This window comes from Lissotriton helveticus, chromosome 3_1 (genome assembly GCF_964261635.1).
Source record: "Lissotriton helveticus chromosome 3_1, aLisHel1.1, whole genome shotgun sequence".
Taxonomy (NCBI): Eukaryota; Metazoa; Chordata; class Amphibia; order Caudata; family Salamandridae; genus Lissotriton; species Lissotriton helveticus.
Window position 1 is genome coordinate 1,906,401,968 of NC_136061.1, and position 16,646 is coordinate 1,906,418,613.

Here is a 16,646-nt window from a genome sequence, read left to right on the forward strand (position 1 = left end):
GGTGAGACCTTAACATAAGTCCCAGAAGACCTAGTGGCTTCCCTGGTCTAAAATATTCACAATGACTAGGATGCAGCTAACTTAGTTATCCGCTCAGGCCTAGTCCCCATGAATTGTCTAAGAAGGGCCCCTAGAAAGTGTGTTGCTTCAGTGCCACGCATGGATGAGATCCACAGGCTTCTCAAGGGACTTTCAGGCATTGGTGGATATGCACTTCAGCGGTACCAGTCTGTTTGTCAAAAAGGTGAACTCAGCCCAGGAGGTTTTTAAGGAGACCCGAGCTTCTTCAGACTCCTTGGCTTTTCTGCATCCATCCAGAAATTTCCCCTACAATGTTGCCCTTTTTGGGGTTATGTGAGGGTTTTAGCTCATCAACAGCATCATTCCTGCAGACAATGACCAAGCCATCAGGGGCACATTCCAAGCCCCGCCAGACCTATTTTGTGCATCCTTAGTGGCATGCAGCCACCTTGTAGGAGGTACGGTTAGCCACTTCTGTCAGGGTGACAGCACATTATGTCCAACAAGTGAGTCCTCCAAAATGTGCAACAAGGCTATACCCTGCCATTCCTTTTCGACCGTTCACACCTGCCACCTACATCACAGCGGCATCTGTCCATTTAGCGTCAGGAGGAACAGGCTCCTAAAGCAAAACAAGGCATGGAGAGGATTGCGGCCTCAGAAGTAGGGACTGGATGTTATTCCTGTAACTTTCTAGTATCGAAGAATTGATGCCTTTATCCTAACTTAGACCTTCACCTTCTCAATGTCTTCCTGCGCAAGGACAAATTCAAAATGTTTGTGCTGGCCCAAGCTCTTTCTACCCGGGATCCCAGAAGCTGGATGGTGTCACTGGACCTACAGGATGCCTATTTTCACATCCCTGTTCAGCAGGGCCTGTTCAGGGTGAACTACAACATTTTTAATTTGCTGTGCTCCGTTTGAGCTTCACCAGTGCCCGCTAGGTGATAACGGTAATCGCTACCAGTCTTTGGGGGTAACTGTCTTCCCCTAACTCAGCAAACCGCTGTTGAAGGCTACAGTCAGTCATAGACCATCTTCACATGATAGCGAATCTCTTGACATCCTTGAGGTTTTCAAACAACTTGGTGAACTCACAAGTGGCTGCTTTGTAGAGGCTTCCCTTCATTGAACCCAACCTGGAAATGATGCATTTTCCCACCTTTCCTCCTGGCCAACGAGTCCAGGACATTTGGGCTATGATCCTGATGTTTCAACCTCTGTCCTGGGTCTCAGTGAGGATGACTCTGGGTCTTATTGGCCTGCTTGCCAGGCATGCCCAATGGCATTTGCAGGCTCTGCAGTAGGCTCTGAAGTTACAGTGGGCCAGCACCTAGGAAGCCTGTTGGGTGCCATCCAAGGTGACGAAGGAGACTGAAAAAGATCTGCAGTGGTAGCTGCACATCTGCAATTAGACAAGCAGCAGACACCTCTCCCTACCCCATCTAGACTTGACACTGGTGACGCACGCATCACCACTGTTTGAGGACATCTTCTGGAAAGCGGTGGAGATCAGAGAACTCTAGTCTCTGGTGGAGTCCTGCCGCCTCATAAATCTTTTTGAGCTGCAGGTGATTTGGTTCACATTGAAGACCTTATTGCTAACCATTAAGGGCAGGCTAATTCAGGTTATCATGGATGACCCCACCGCCATTTGGTACTGTAGTACACAGGGTGGGTGGGGTCTCCGGTCCTGTGGCAGAAGGCTCAGCACCTCTGGAGCTGTCTGAGCTACTTCTGCACTTACCTTGTGGCACACCAACTGGCGAGATCTTTAACTGCCAGGGCAGACAAGTTCAGCTGCCACACAAGCTGATCGTGAATAATGGTTACACCCAGAGGTGGCATGGGGTGTATTCCAGCAATTGGGAGAATCCTGGCTTGAGCTCTTTGCCATCACCCAGAATGTTTAATGTCAACAATGATGCAAATTGAAGGTCCCAAGAAGGCTGTCCCTTGGAGGTGCATCCCTTGTGCAGTGGAGCACTGGACTCCTGTACGCCTTCCTACTGCTCCCTCTCCTGCCCTGAGTTCTGAAGAGTCTCAGGAACAACAGGCACAAGTTATCCTCATATTGGGAATGTCTGGGCATGAACGTATGTACTCTGAACAGGCTGCTGCTCTACTCCTCCATGCGTAGGGAATGAGCAGCAGCAGTTGATGCCTTTCTTCTTAAGTTGTTGATGTGAATCTGCAGTTAGAAGTATTCATCAGAAGAACAACTTATCTTTTATGCATCTCCTTTCATCACTACTGAAGCAGAACAACTTTGGTGCGGAGCCACATGGCACCACCTACCGGTGCGTAGGAGCACTATTTTTTAAGTGTCTGGATCCAGTCTGCCGCCTGGAGATATTCACAAGGTGAGGAATCTGCAGTTAGATCAAGTCTCCACCAGAAAAACTATTACCAAAGATAAACCACTCGTTCACTTGGTCAACACTTCACACTTTTACAAAGCACTACTCTGTAGGCTTATTAGCACATTGTCACGCTTTAGTTGGCCAAGTTGTATTCAGTACTATTTTTCATACATTTTCTTCATCTTCTAGCTATTCCTCCACTTTGGAGAGGTACTGATTTATAATCTACGCAGAGCATTTGTGCTGCCACCAGAAAATATTACACTGTAACAACTTGTGCAGGGTCTTGCCGAAGGCTATGCACTTCGGAATGGTAATATGGCAGGTAAACGCTGTACATTTCGGCCATTCTCAGTACACCTAACATTCCATGGCATGCTATAATAAAAAAAAAACAGAGCAAAACATTGTGTGGTGTACATTGTGTATTGCATGCCATAACTGGTGATTTCAGTAAAACAGACATCTACACTAAAGTGTGGCTGGATGAGAACACGTTTATAGTACATATATTGTTTAGTGCATGTATTTGCAATCTGTAGAAGGTGATCATCCCAATCAGGAAAATAAAGGTAGGGTAGCAGTTCTGTTTCTTCACAGGTTTCATGGCTTTGATACTGGGATGGGTGTCATTTTTCGGTTAATTAAAGCACCTTGATGCTTTCTTAAGGGTTATCCAGGCACACACAATAATATTTTTATCTTTAAAATTGAGACCGCCTTTTGAGAAATTAAGTTCTATTTGATTATTAAAAGCAGCATCAGCTCAATATTCATTAAAGCCGAATGACACATTTTATGTTTCCCTGTTTCTGAGCATGGAGTTATCAAGTCTATAGCATTCCAGTGAATGCTCATTTTTAAAGAATCCATCCATCACCTAGGCAAAGACAGCATTACCCTTCTTTGGAATTCACTGGCTGCGCTCATGTTTTCATCAGAAAAAAAGTATATATTCAACAGAAACTGTAATAGTTGTAACATAGAAGTACAGGACCAGAAATAAATGGCTTGAAGTGTGCTATTCAGTGACACTTACATTCTCATATTTGCATCAGTTATGAATTACGAAAGTTATATTTTTGTCCTCTACTTTAAGAAAGAAACCCAATTTTTCATCACCACAAAGAAAGGCAGTTATACCAAAGGAAACAGACCTATATATCATAACCTTTGAGACAAGCACGACATCTGATAGAGACATCTAGCCGCAGATTCCTTAACTTAAAATATCCCCAGGCGTCAGAGTGGATCCGGAAAACTCTCCGCAGCAGCACTTCGGCGCGCCGGGGGAGGCGCCGCACGCGCCCTGACGTCGCTCACGGATGTGACGTCAGCAGAGCCATATATGCCCCTCACGGCACGCTGACGTCAGTTTTCTTCTTTTCCGCATCCCAAAGCGGACGCCTGTCAACGAATAAAACAAAAGTCCTTATGGGAGCGTCGTATGAAATTGCTGGCCGCACATCTGTCCGGTCCTGCACCTTCGCGTCGACGCTCTCCCTCTCGGGATTGAGCCCTTTCCCGAGGTCGATCCCGTGGACGTCGTTCGGAGGCGGGTAAACACAAGCGTAAGTTGCAGAGGTCTTCATCCCATACGCATAATGCTGGCGCCTGTTCGTCTCGCTCACCTGCCAGGCACCGGCGTCTGGCAGTCGCCTCCTCCGTACCCTCCCTTTTCCGGGTGTCGTAGCGATGCAGGCCCAAATGGAGGCTTATTCCAAAGCACTCCACTCTTCATTTGGATCACCCCATCCCCTGGTGCACCTTCGGGTTCCATTAAGAGGTGGCAGGCACTCATGTCGGGTCCTCGCCGGCGGATTCGTCCTCGACGCCGGCTGTGTGCATCGACTCCGGTTCCAGAGTCGATAGGACGCTGATAGGACACGTCCCAGAGGGCTCTCCCAGTCGCCTGTCCAGCCCACCCCTATAGTCACCGCATAGCCGTGAGTGGCTTCCTGCGCTGACATCGGAGGCGGCGCTGGGCTCGACGCTCTGTCAATGTATTTCCTCCCCACATGTTGCAGTGGGGGCGATGTCGGCTGTCGCCCAGGCCAAGTCCCCTTTGGAGGTCGTCGACGTCCAGACAACTCCGACTTGGCGTCGACGCCAGTTCTGACGTCCATGCTTTCTCTTTTGCTTGAGGTTGGTGTCCCACCCGACTCCTCGGACGTCCATGCGACTCACACACGGCGTTGGTCGACGCCGGTGCCTGTGCCTATGCCTCCTCTTATGCAAGAGGTTGACGCTCCTCTGGACTCCCCAGGTCGCCTCGGTCCATGGTGCAGGTACCTTGTGTTGCGTGACCGTCGCATCAGCCTCCGGCTTCTCCACTTCTGCTGTCTAGTGGTCGGGTTAGTCTCCAACTGTCTCCTACTGATGGTTTATTGTCACCTCCCCGGATGGCAACTGAGGCTAGTGCTGCCTACGCACGGGCTATTCACAGGGCGGCAGCTATTCTTCGTTTTCAGGCCACTGGGGTTTTCCTGCCTTCTGATCCTTTGTTGGATCTTCTCCACATGGAGCCGGTTGAGGTGGAGCCCTTGCTGCCCCTTGGGGCATCTTTGTTTGACATCATGCTTGGCACATGGGCGAGGCAAACTTCCTCTGGTGACCCTGTTGATCGGGCCATTGCTTGTCGACACCGTCCTGCCCCGGATGATCCCCTCTGCCTTTCACTTCACCCTAGAGCTCAGAGCTCAAACGGCTTTTGATTTGCAGTCTTCCTCCGCCTTGCCATTGTTACCTCCCACCAGGGAGTCCCGGTGGTTGGACACGTGTAGTCGCCAGCTTTTCACCTCTGCCAGTGCTGGCATCCGCGCATTAAATACTGCTTGCATGTTCACACCCACATCCTATGCCCTTTGGGACTTGGTTGAGAACCTCCTTCCTTCTATTCCAGAAAGGCCGTGGGTAGAATTGCTTCGCCTTCTGTATGATGGCAGGGGAATGGCGCAATTTTCTCTCCGCTCTTCCCTTGACACCACTGACTTGGTGGGACAAGCTCTTGCTCGGTCTGCGGGTTTACACCGCCATGCATGTCTGGACGACAGTCGTTTCCCAGACAATGTTCAGGATGCTCTTAGGGGTCTGCCATTCAATGGCGAGGACCTTTTTGACCACCGCGCGGATTTGACAGTCTTCCGCCTCTTGTCTGGGCTACCATAAATCTTGCGGCACGATTTCCTGCCTTATGTTTGTCTTCGGCATAGGCGATGTTGCCCTGTTGGTTTTATTTTATTTTTGTTTTTATTTAAAACAAACAAAAAAACACAAACCCGGGTTCTTGCATAGTGCCTGGATAGTGTAAGCGGTTGTTCCGACATTTCAGTATTCGTTCAGTACAGCCGGATGGCTGGTTCTGTTGTCCTTCCGCTCCTCTGAATGTGGGTTTTACCAAAGAGGACCCCCCTCGCAGGGGTTGAGACTTACCCTATGTGGGGTATTTGCTGACTATGGGGTGACTGCCTTAGCCTTGGTATGTTCCTATGGAGTCTTCCTCACGTACATCCTTTTGGGGATCAGGCTGTCCTGTTTTTCTGCTGGGATCCTCCCGTTCGCATCGCTTTATTGCACTTTGGTTGCAATTGACTCCAGTTGTCTGTAGTGCTTCTAGGCCTAGGTATAAGTTCCTTGCCGTGCGGCCTCTCCCTCGCCTGCCTTGATGAGGTCTTCTGTTTTTTCAGCGTTGCAGTGATCCTCTTGTCTATAATGGCTGCTCTTCTTTTGACGGCCACTGTCTCTCGAGGCCCTTGTTCCCTTCACTTCAGGCGCAGTTGCTTCACAGCTGACACCCTGTCCTCGTTTTGTGCCAGGGACAAAAAAGCCGCTGTGCGGCACGCTTATTACTATTTGCGTAAACTTGGGTACACGCTGGCATTGTTGTTTCTCTGATCAGCCCTTACTGGGCTTGTCTTTAAAGCTAGCAGATTTTCCATGCCTGTGTCTGCTGTACATTGTCTTATAGCCTCATTTTCTGACCACTTTCCCAAAAGCATTTTTTTCACATTCCCTGCTGCTTCTGCACAGGTGTTTTCCACGCTTCTGCTTTGGGTTCATTTTGTGACACTTTCAGGGGGAGTGTTCTCTTCAGAATACTCGCTTCTTGGGTCCTGGGACCTTGTTGCCTTGTTCATGCGTTGTTCCTCCTGGGCGCGGGCGGATGTCGCTTATGGGCCCGGACCTTGTCTTGTCCAATTCTACTTCCACCTGTCTGTTGGTACTTTTTGCGTGCCTCAGTCTATTGTTGTGTTGCACTTCATCTTTAAGAGTCTTTTTCCTTATTTGATATCTGCTGTGCTCTTACACAGTAGAATCTTGCGGGCAACGTTCCTTCATGTGGTGTCTGTGGTCCATGACCCGGTCTGCTTGTGCTACGAGTTCTGATATGGGTGTCCGGCTTGCCTGGTCCCCTTTTTGCTGGTTGCCTTCTTGCTGTTGCTTCTCTCGTATCTCGGCTGCTCTCGCTAACTTACAGGAGGGTCTTTGCTATACTTCGTGTGGTTCTAACGTCCACACGGTCTGCTTATGTACCTTCCAGTCTTCCGCTTGACTATCATTCTTACTATAAGTTCTGTTTTGGGCGCATCTGCTGGTTGCCTTCGGCCCTTTCACATGTCTGTGGCAGACCGACTATATACTGGCGTCTTATGTTTCTCGTACCACCAATATTTTCTGGCCGTGGGTTGCCATTCTGCCACAGCTTTCACATGTATTTTTGCTGGTGCGGGTTTTAACAGTGCTCCTTCCTGCTGTTGTGCATACTGCACCGCTATGCGCTAACTCTGTCATACCAGTTGCCATCTCTCTGGGGCTTACTTACGGTCGGCACGCCGCATCCTGTGGATCTATCAGACCCTAGGTTCAGTTCCACTTCTTGCGAAGTCATGCACTTTCATTTTCACACCTACATATCTAGTATGTGTTTTCTTTCTCTCACCCGGTATACATACGGGTTTTTTCATGCTGTTCTTGGACGGCTTGTGGTGCCTTTGTCTCCCCATGTTTTCCGCTCTTTTATGACCTTCATGGTCTTGTGTGGCTGCGCTGGCTTGCGGTCCCCACTGTGTTTTGTCACCTTGTTCACGACCACGTTCCTTCGGGAACTTCATGGGGTTCAGTCGCAGACCTGCCTCCTCTATGGGTATGGCGTTAGTATCTATTCTAAGTTAAGGAATCTGCGGCTAGATGTCTCTATGAGATGGACAAGTTACTTACCTTCGGTAACGATGTATCTGATAGAGACACAGTCTAGCCGCAGATTCCTTAATGCCCGCCCGTCCTCCCCGTTCTGCGAGGACCTTTTCAGGTGGGGTTTTCTATACTCACCTCCCTCCGGGTGGCTTTCCTTTCTACAGTGTGACTTTTTCACTTCACTACGACCCAAAGTGTTCATTCTGTTTTATTACTCTGCTCAGCCCATTCATGTGATTTGGCAGTATGCTAATATGTCATGTGTCCTTTCCAACCCTGTACCTGGATTGTACATTGTAGGATCTGTTCAGGTTTTTTCCCACCCTCCGGTCTCCCCTTCTCTGTCGCTTTGGGTCTCTTACCACCCCTGCGACACATTCGTTCAAGTCTACCGGCTCTGCCACATTCTATCGGTCTTTTATTGGGGTTGCGACGTCTCTTCTGGTGACGTCTTTTGGTGAAAGTGTCCTTGATCCTATGTTCTGGACTTGTGGTGCTTCACGGTTATACATTATAGTTGCAGGCTTCTGTCGTCTGCCATGCTTTTTTTTCACATCTTCCTCTACCTACACAGGTGGTTTGGCCTTTGCATTTGTGGGGGTGCTTCTCAGAGTGGTGCTCTGCTCTTCCTTCTACTAGTTTTCAGGATACAGTGCCTTGCACTGTCCTTTGTGATTCTATTTTTCTTCATTTTTTTGCACACTGTTCCCATATTCTCATAGTTTTTGTTGGTGGCTCTGCGTTGTGGCACAGGAAGGTTTCCCCAACGAAAACTGACATCAGCGCATATATGGCTCCGCTGACGTCGCATCAATGGACGACGTCCGGGCAGAGCCGTGCGGCGCCACCCCCGGCGCGCAGAAGTGCTGCTGCGGAAAGGTATCCGGATCCAGTCTGCCGCTTGTGGATATTCGAAGTTAAGGACTCTGCGGCTAGACTGTGTCTCTACCAGATACATCGTTACCGAAGGTAAGTGACTCGTCCATCTTGGTGTCATCAGTTCTAATAGCCGTAAAGAAGTAACATGATGGTTTAAGGAAGCACAAAGATGTAGATGCCATTTAAATGTAAAGGCTTTTATTGGCCCAACCCAGTGCTGAAAAGCCGTAGCTCACAAGAGTTTCCTGTCGCTGCAGTAAGTAAATCACCAAAAAGCAGTTTGGACTGGAAAAGGCTCACTACATATGAAAGAATCGGAAGGGTTGCTCTGCATGTGTTTTTGGGACTTGTAGTTGCCAAACCTAAAATTAATTTTCAATGTATTCAAGCAATGCCATTAGTAAATCTGGCACAAGAATAACAAGCCGGTTAAAATGCTAAAGCAGCTTAATGAAAAGCTTGTTAAGATATACGTAAATGAGCAACCTCACTATCTTGATGAATTGCTTTGGGGCAGACAGTGTCAACTATTCAATTTTTTGCTATAATGTGTATCCTCTATGTATATCTTGTGCTGCAAGATGTCTTAGGGTAGAGAAGGTTTGTCAACCACAAAAAGCAGTAAGATGAGTTGCCCTGATTCACCTTTCTGTCTTCAATTAAGCTCTGTCAAATTCCTTTCATAGAAAGAAACTTCATGATTTGTGCCAAAGAGCCTATTTCAGAGTTGGAATTCAATGATGAATTTTGTTTGGTGTGGACAAGAAATCCGGGGTCTTTATGCACTTATGGGCTGCGTCCGCTCTGTACATGTTTCTGTTGTACCTTTAAAGATTTTCACAATGGCACACATAATTAACTGAGTTCAGCACGATTATTATCAGCAGTGGACATGCAGAATACCTGCGTTATAATGCTAATTAGGTCACACTATTGCCTTTTATCTCCGCTTTATTATGGGGATTATCCTCTACAAAAGCAAGATTTTCTTTCAGCATTAGTTGGCTTCCAGATAATGAATATGTAATGATAGCCCTTTCCTTTTGAGGAAAGAGTTATTCACATACCTCAACCATTTGCTGGCCATGAAGACTCTTGCCTGAGTCGGTTTTTCAACTCTGCTGTTTCTTGCATTATATAAAACAAAAGCCTGCCAGTGAATGAGAAAACATTAGTCTACAGAAATAAGTTCTTGTTAGCAATCTTGAAGACTTGGGAGGTTACAGTGCCCTTTATATCAGTTCTGAAGCTGTTTGTTCAGTTACCTGTTTTCTTTTACGAAGTATGCTTTGATTGTAAGATAATAATGAACATTGCTGTTCTAACCACACACAAAGCGCGTTAAGTTTTCCTGCAAAATGTATTTCAAATTTGATCCCAACGTATCCTCAAATTATGCCTGTCGTTATTTTAGAATGGCCATCATTCATCCTGCAATGTATGTGTACTAATACCTTATTTTCATTTGTTTCAGAAAATTCCATAAGAAGCTTGGGCAGCAAGCATGGATGGTTGCTGCTATTACAGTTACAGAGTTTCTTATTGTTGTGAAATATGATCCTTATACAATAACCCTCCCCCTTCCTTTCTACGTCACTCAGTGTTGGATACTTGGAATCATACTTTTATTCACCTGGACTTTGTGGCGTTTCTTCATAAGGTAAGTTGAAGCATTAATTTTGTAATTGTTCATTGTAAGTTATGGTTTCTTCTGATCATGAGATAATACATATTTAAAAAAACTTCAAAATCACTTAAAATAACAGTTGAGGTGAAATTAAATTAAATTTTAGCTGGGCATGGCTCGCACTCTTTCGGTACAAGCCACAATCATGCCAAATGTACTCCCAAATGCTTGTCGACTGTTGTAGAATCAGTGCTCCACACTGAGTCAGTAAGTGTATATTAGTTTAGTACATGAACCAAATCGAAGACTTCATGCACCTGTAGTAAGTATCCTTTGGTAGTATTTTCAATATGAGGCTTTACCCAAATAGGGCTTCATCGGCACTGAAGCCTAAACAGAACCGTAGGTCATAGACTTACTCCATATTTGACTCTTACACCTTCAGTACTCGCTAAAGAGAGCATACTTTTACTAATATAGACAGCAACAACACTAATGGAACTCTTATATTGACATTTTCTGGTGGCTATTTCTACCTGCAGATTCCTTTCCTTTGATTATCTCAGGTGCAAGACTTTCACTAAGTAAACTTGTGTTCCAAAGACAGTCGTAGGAGTGGTCGACAACCTAGATTTTGGTCCTGGTTGAGGTCGCAAATGAAGTGCAGGTCTTGAGGGATGTAAAAGGTATTCACAAGGAAAATAACCACTCTACTTTTCCAAAACAATTAAACAAAATGCAGGTAAAACATCTCGAGCTCCACCTTCACCGGAGTTGGTGGAGATATCACTAATGCCATCCATGGTAGTTCTGAAACCGGTGCCATACCCCCTACCCCATAACCACCACCTCCTATTCTTCAACTGGCATCAGTGACCATCTGCCCATAGTATCCTCTGAATACATGCGAATCATGCACTAGCCCCCTCCCGCCCAGCACTGTCCCCCTCCCTCCCTCCTGCCCATCCCCCTTCCCTCCCTCCTGCCCGGGCCTGGCCCATTTCCTCCCTCCTGCCTAGGCCTGGCCCCTTCCCTCCCTCCTGCCCAGCCCTTGCCCCTTCCCTCCCTCCTGCCCAGCCCTGGCCCCTTCCCTCCCTCCTGCCCGGTCCTGGCCCCTTCCCTCCCTCCTGCCGGTCCTGGCCCCTTCCCTCCCTCCTGCCCGGTTCAGGCCCCTTCCCTCACTCCTGCCCCGCCCTGGCCCCTTCCCTCCCTCCTGCCCAGCCCCCTTCCCTCCCTCCTGCCCAGCCCTGGCCCCTTCCTTCCCTCCTGCCCAGCCCTGGCCACTTCCCTCCCTCCCACCTAGCGCTGGTCCACCTCCCTCCCTCCCAGCACTGGCCGCCTCCCTCCCGCCCAGTGCTAGCCCCCTCCCATCCAGGGCTAACCCCCTCCCTCCCTCCCCACAAGTGCCAGTCCCCTCCCTCCTGCCCAGCGCTGGCCCCTTCCCTCCCGCCCAGCGATGGCCCCTTCCCTCCTGCCCAGCACTGGCCCCCTCTCTCCCTCCTGCCCAGCACTAGCCCTCTTCCTCCCTCCCACCCATCGCTGGCCCCCATGGTGCTGGTGTCCTGGGCGCTCGCCAGGTCCAAGATTGCGACCGTTGTGTTAGCATGCTGAGTCCCGGTTCTAGACATCTACCAGACAGTATAGTCGATTTACTTGCACATGTTCACAAAACACTACTGCCTGCACAGTCCGGTCTGTCGGGATGGGCACTTTGGCCGTTCGGTCCTCCACTACTTTTTGGTAGGAAATTGCTTTGCAGAACCACCTCCCTGGTAGTATTGCATAAGTATCTATTCTAAGGTAAGGAATGTGCTGCTAGAAGTCTCTATCAGATGGACAAGATACGTACCTTCGGTAACACCTTATCTGGGATGGACTCTACCTAGCCGCAAATTGCCTACCGATGCACCTATCCTTCCCGCTTTGCAATCGGGTTGCTAGGGACAGATCTTTCCCCCGTTTAAGGCCCTAGTTTTCCACTCCAGTGGTCAGTGTTCTTTGTGACTCTGTGCTAGTGGAGTGGAAAGACGTCAGTGCTTTCCAGTGGTGCCTATATATGCAACACGTAAGTCACTTCCACTGCGGATGACAATGCCTCGACGAGCCAAACGAGGCTACCTACCGGCTCGCAGGGGTACTGCTCACAAAATTTTCCAGATTCAATCTGACGCCTGGTGATAATTCTAAAGTAAGGAATCTGTGGCTTGATAGTCTCCATCAGATAAAGCATTATAGAAGGTAAGTAACATGTCTTTAATGGCATATTTGATAGACATGTAGCCACTGCATGTGAGTACAAAGTATTAAATCTGGTCCTCATACCTTATGCATAGCACAACATAGCTGTTTAGTGTTACCTTGCAAAAGCCTACATCATATGGTGAATTATGTTTTTGTTTATTAACTTTCCAGTAAACACTTTAAAATTCACAGAAATAATTAACATTTTTTTATTTATTTTTATTCTAGAGATATCACATTGCGATATAAAGAAATCAGAAGACAGAAGCAAGAAAGCACACACATTAAAGGGACGCAGTTGTGTAATGGAGATGCAGATTGTGACATTTTTGATAGTGAAAGTATAAACAGTATGAAAAAAAAGATTCTCTGAAAAATAAATAACGGACTAAATGCCACCAGATCCAAATATATTGTCAGAGGTCAATTGGCTGCAGAGCCAAATACATGGTCATCTGCTCCTGCTCAGACTTTTGGGACTAATTCAGTTTGACTCGCTTCTCTGCTTTCACTTTATCTCTTGAACTTACACTGGAATGGGGCTAAGAACAGAGGAAAAGCACTACAAATGACAGTCAGAAGCAAGATGAACATTACTCAGTATTTTCTAAACAAGTAATACGTTTCCCTCTGCAATTTAGAACTTATTTTACTTGAACTAGAATATTCTATGAATTGTTTCATTTGTATATTTTGATTGTATATCTTCCTGTTGTAGTTTTGATAAGGGCTTGATTTATCATAGATCAAGATTGCACCTTTTATGTACTTTACTGAACAAAGAAAGATAATAATGCACTACACTTCTTTTATGTGCTACCATCCGTACTAATTCCTATATGTGAAACTCCCCCCCTAGTACGAAGCACAGACCTCAGGATATTAAAATGTTTTTAAAGTAAAAACCATTGTTAAATTGGTTGTTTCTCTAACCCAGCTCATTCTGTCTTCATTAGCAGTTTTGAATGCCATGCTCTGTTCTGTTTATTGAATTGCGTTACCACTCATATCCTACTCCCAATTCTATGTTGATCTCAATGGGTAGATACCATTTTCTACAGAACTTTGTTTATATACCCAATCCAACAGTGAACATAGTGCATGAGAGTGGACCAATAAAGAGTAAATCAGGTTTGCCAGAGAGACTACAGAATACATTTGGTATCGCTCTCTTTGTTCTGAGAAGTCAAAGTATTTTTTAAGTATTACTTAACATTAAAGTGGTCCATAAAAGATGTAACGCTTTTCTAGTTAACTGGTAAAAAGAATGCACAGGCAAGAATTGAAAATATTTTTTTTATTGTAAGTTGTAGCTTGGTGAGAAGTTGTGCAATATAAGTTACTGAAACTTTGTTAAAGTGTTATGACTTACAATTACAATTGCCTAATGGAAATAATAGGCAGTGGCCTATATATATAAAATATATATATATATATATATATTTAAAGCATATACGCTTTACTGTGTTTAACAAGAGAAAGGCACATGGTAAAGGCTTCATAAGAAATGTGTAAATGACAGATGGATCAGGGACAGCGCTTGCAGTGAGGTTGGCATAGAAAGAGATGTGTTGGCTCTAGGTGATGGAGTGATATTCCTTCACGATGATGTGTCATATTAGGGAAACCAGTTGGTCAATGGTGTGAGTATGTCAGTCCAGAGACCACTTGAATCAAGTTGACAGCAAATATTTAAGGATTCACAGATGCAGAGGTTGTTGTGTGTTTTGATGATGTTGGTGGTAGTGTTAAGGAGGCATTTGCAAATGCTCTGAGATTTGAGTTTAAATCATGATCAATGAAAATGTGATAGTCTGGGTAAATAAGCAGCTGACAAAAAATTATTCTTATTCGAGATTTGCAAGCTTGTGGTCCTAAAGGAGTGCTGAAAAACAACTGCTAGTGCCTGTCCAGTCTTCTTGGAGGTGAGGATTCCCTGTGTGGGTGTAAAATTCTTTGTAAAGTATGGATAATGAATAGACTTTGAGCCAGATTTTAGTAATGACGGCTGGTCAAACCCAGTTCAGGTGATTTGTTATTCAAAGATTATGCGTTTATAGAACACCGCTCTGCTTGGGGTTGTGAGGGTTCAGTAAGGGGGGAACTGAGGATGAGGTAAGTTGGTCAGTAGGCCAGGAAGCAGAAGGGGAAGAAGGAAAGGAGAGGCCCTCCTTCTGACTCATTGGTAAGAATGGTTATATGCATTCACAGGAGAATGACAATAGCAGTGGCGGTGCGTCCATTGGGGCGCTGCCCCAATAATGCCATGCCACAGCCCTAAATTCTTCGTTCTACTTCTCCGACGCTAATTACACTCAGGAATCCAGTCCTGATTGGAATTAGCGGCTCTGCGTCGGAGAAGTAGAACGAGGGACGGTGGGGTGGGGGCGGGGCTGCGGCAGAACTCAGGCAGGGAGTTGAGTGACAGGCAAGTAGCGCAGTTGCAGTCCCAGCAATAGTGCGCATGTTTATTTTTGGGCTGATCATTTTTTAGGTCTCGGCTAGTAACGCGCTGAAAGCGCGTTCTCGCCAGAGAACTATTGTCGGCGTCTCAGCAGTCAGAGAACACCGAAGTGAGACAAGACCTGGCCACGCGCAGCGTTTTCCCATAGGATAATGTTGTGCGCGCGGCCAGGTCTTGTCTCCACAGCATGGCAATGCAGAGCGGATCGCGTTGCGCGCCTCTCTGGAATGCAGGGGGAGTCTGCAGAGGGGCGCGCGGCGCTGTTCTGGCTTCCTCTTCTCTCACCTGCGCAGTTCCTACCAGTCAAGCAGTAAAGAGCAGTCCCAGAAACTGTGCTGAAAGTCAAACTTTACCGCACTCTGCAGTCGGCAATCTCCACAGCTTTTCTCCTCAAGCTGATATCAATAATTCAAGGCGGCTCCTCCTCGCAACTTAACCCGATGCTTGCTTCCCCACTACCCGTCAGCAGAAGCGTCCAACAGGTTTATGTGGGCAGTCTTCGACCGGAGCGATGGCAAAGCTCTACGGCCACGTCAGTCCACACTGCTCGAGACGGCACAAACTCCCCTCTAGTAGCCATGGAGCGGAGCCCCGGTCAGACAAGCACCTCCTAGGGAGCACGCCGTCGCAGCCTTCAGAGCAACAGCAAACGCTGGCATGCAGGAATCGGAAAGCCCCACTGACGCCGATACACCAAGGAGGCAGCAGAACAGCGGGATAACACGAGCAGGTCAGCAACAGGTAGGAGCTCCGCACAACCTCACTCGGCCGCTGAAGCGGCCGCCATCTTGCCTCCCCAGCCTAGGGCCCTTTTCTGATTGTTGAAAGAGTGGCCTTTCCGATTGCTAATCAAGCCACCAACTGCATGTACACTTTAGCACCGATTAACCACAACTGAAATAATGGCTGACACTGCAAGAGTGCAATGGTCCACGACACTTAATTAAATTCGTAGTTGCCAACATTTGAAACACAGCGTCTCCTATCTAAAATGTGAAAATGCTGTACTGTAACACTGCACAATCCTTTACTATAGTACCACAACCTCGACGCTGCGGTACAGTGCGTACTTGCGTGTCCGGAGTAGGGCAGCCCCAATTCTGTTTGTCCTGTCCCCACCACCACAGCTGCCAAATGTGTCACAAGGCACCATAAAAATAAAACAGGCGCTGCACCTTGCCATAAACATGAACTTTCCCAACTCCCTTTTACTGCACAGCAACGCTACTTGCTTACAATGTTTAGATCTGGCATTGTATGCATGTATATACACACATATATACAAAGTCACATTTAAACATTGCTTATTGAATCTTGACTTTGTACGATGCATAATACACGCACAAATATATATATATATATATATATATATATATATATATATATATATATATATACAGTCATCTGTGGCTCAGCATGTGTCCGCGGTAAAATTTGCTTCTAGAGACGCTACTGCGTAAGCTGTGCCATGCCCGAATGCCACCGCACAACCTGTGCACGCACCTACTGTGAGTGAACACCGTGAACCATACTGTGAAAGTGCACAACCAGTGCACCGTTGGCAGATCGCACACACGCATAAAGTGGCCTGCGAACACCTTGCCATGCTGTGTATACACCGTGCCCTGCAGTACAATTGCAGGATGCACCCACTGTGACATTCAACAACCTGTGTCCTACTGTAAAGCTGCACAGCATGCGAGCTGCTGCCCTCGGCTCTGCAGCAAACTTGGAAACCTGTGCCCTTCCCATAGCCAGCACGAATAATGGCCAGCCGCTGTAACACACTGTCTGGACACTCTCTGCAGCAAAGGAATAACAAGTGGATAATACTAGTCCTCGATGATGAAAAACGATG

The 16,646-nt window shown here is 47.0% G+C and overlaps 1 protein-coding gene across 1 annotated transcript in view; it reads left to right on the top strand.

Annotated features, from left to right (window-relative positions):
* The window catches only part of PTDSS2 (phosphatidylserine synthase 2), a 434,628-nt gene extending 421,399 nt beyond the window's left edge, over positions 1-13,229 (top strand). Inside the window, exons 11-12 of the mRNA XM_078682890.1 lie at positions 9,931-10,116; positions 12,553-13,229. Of these exons, the coding sequence (XP_078539016.1) occupies positions 9,931-10,116; positions 12,553-12,697 (331 nt within the window). The 3' untranslated portion in view covers positions 12,698-13,229. The remainder of the gene's footprint in view (positions 1-9,930; positions 10,117-12,552) is intronic.
* The last annotated feature ends 3,417 nt before the right edge of the window (positions 13,230-16,646 follow it).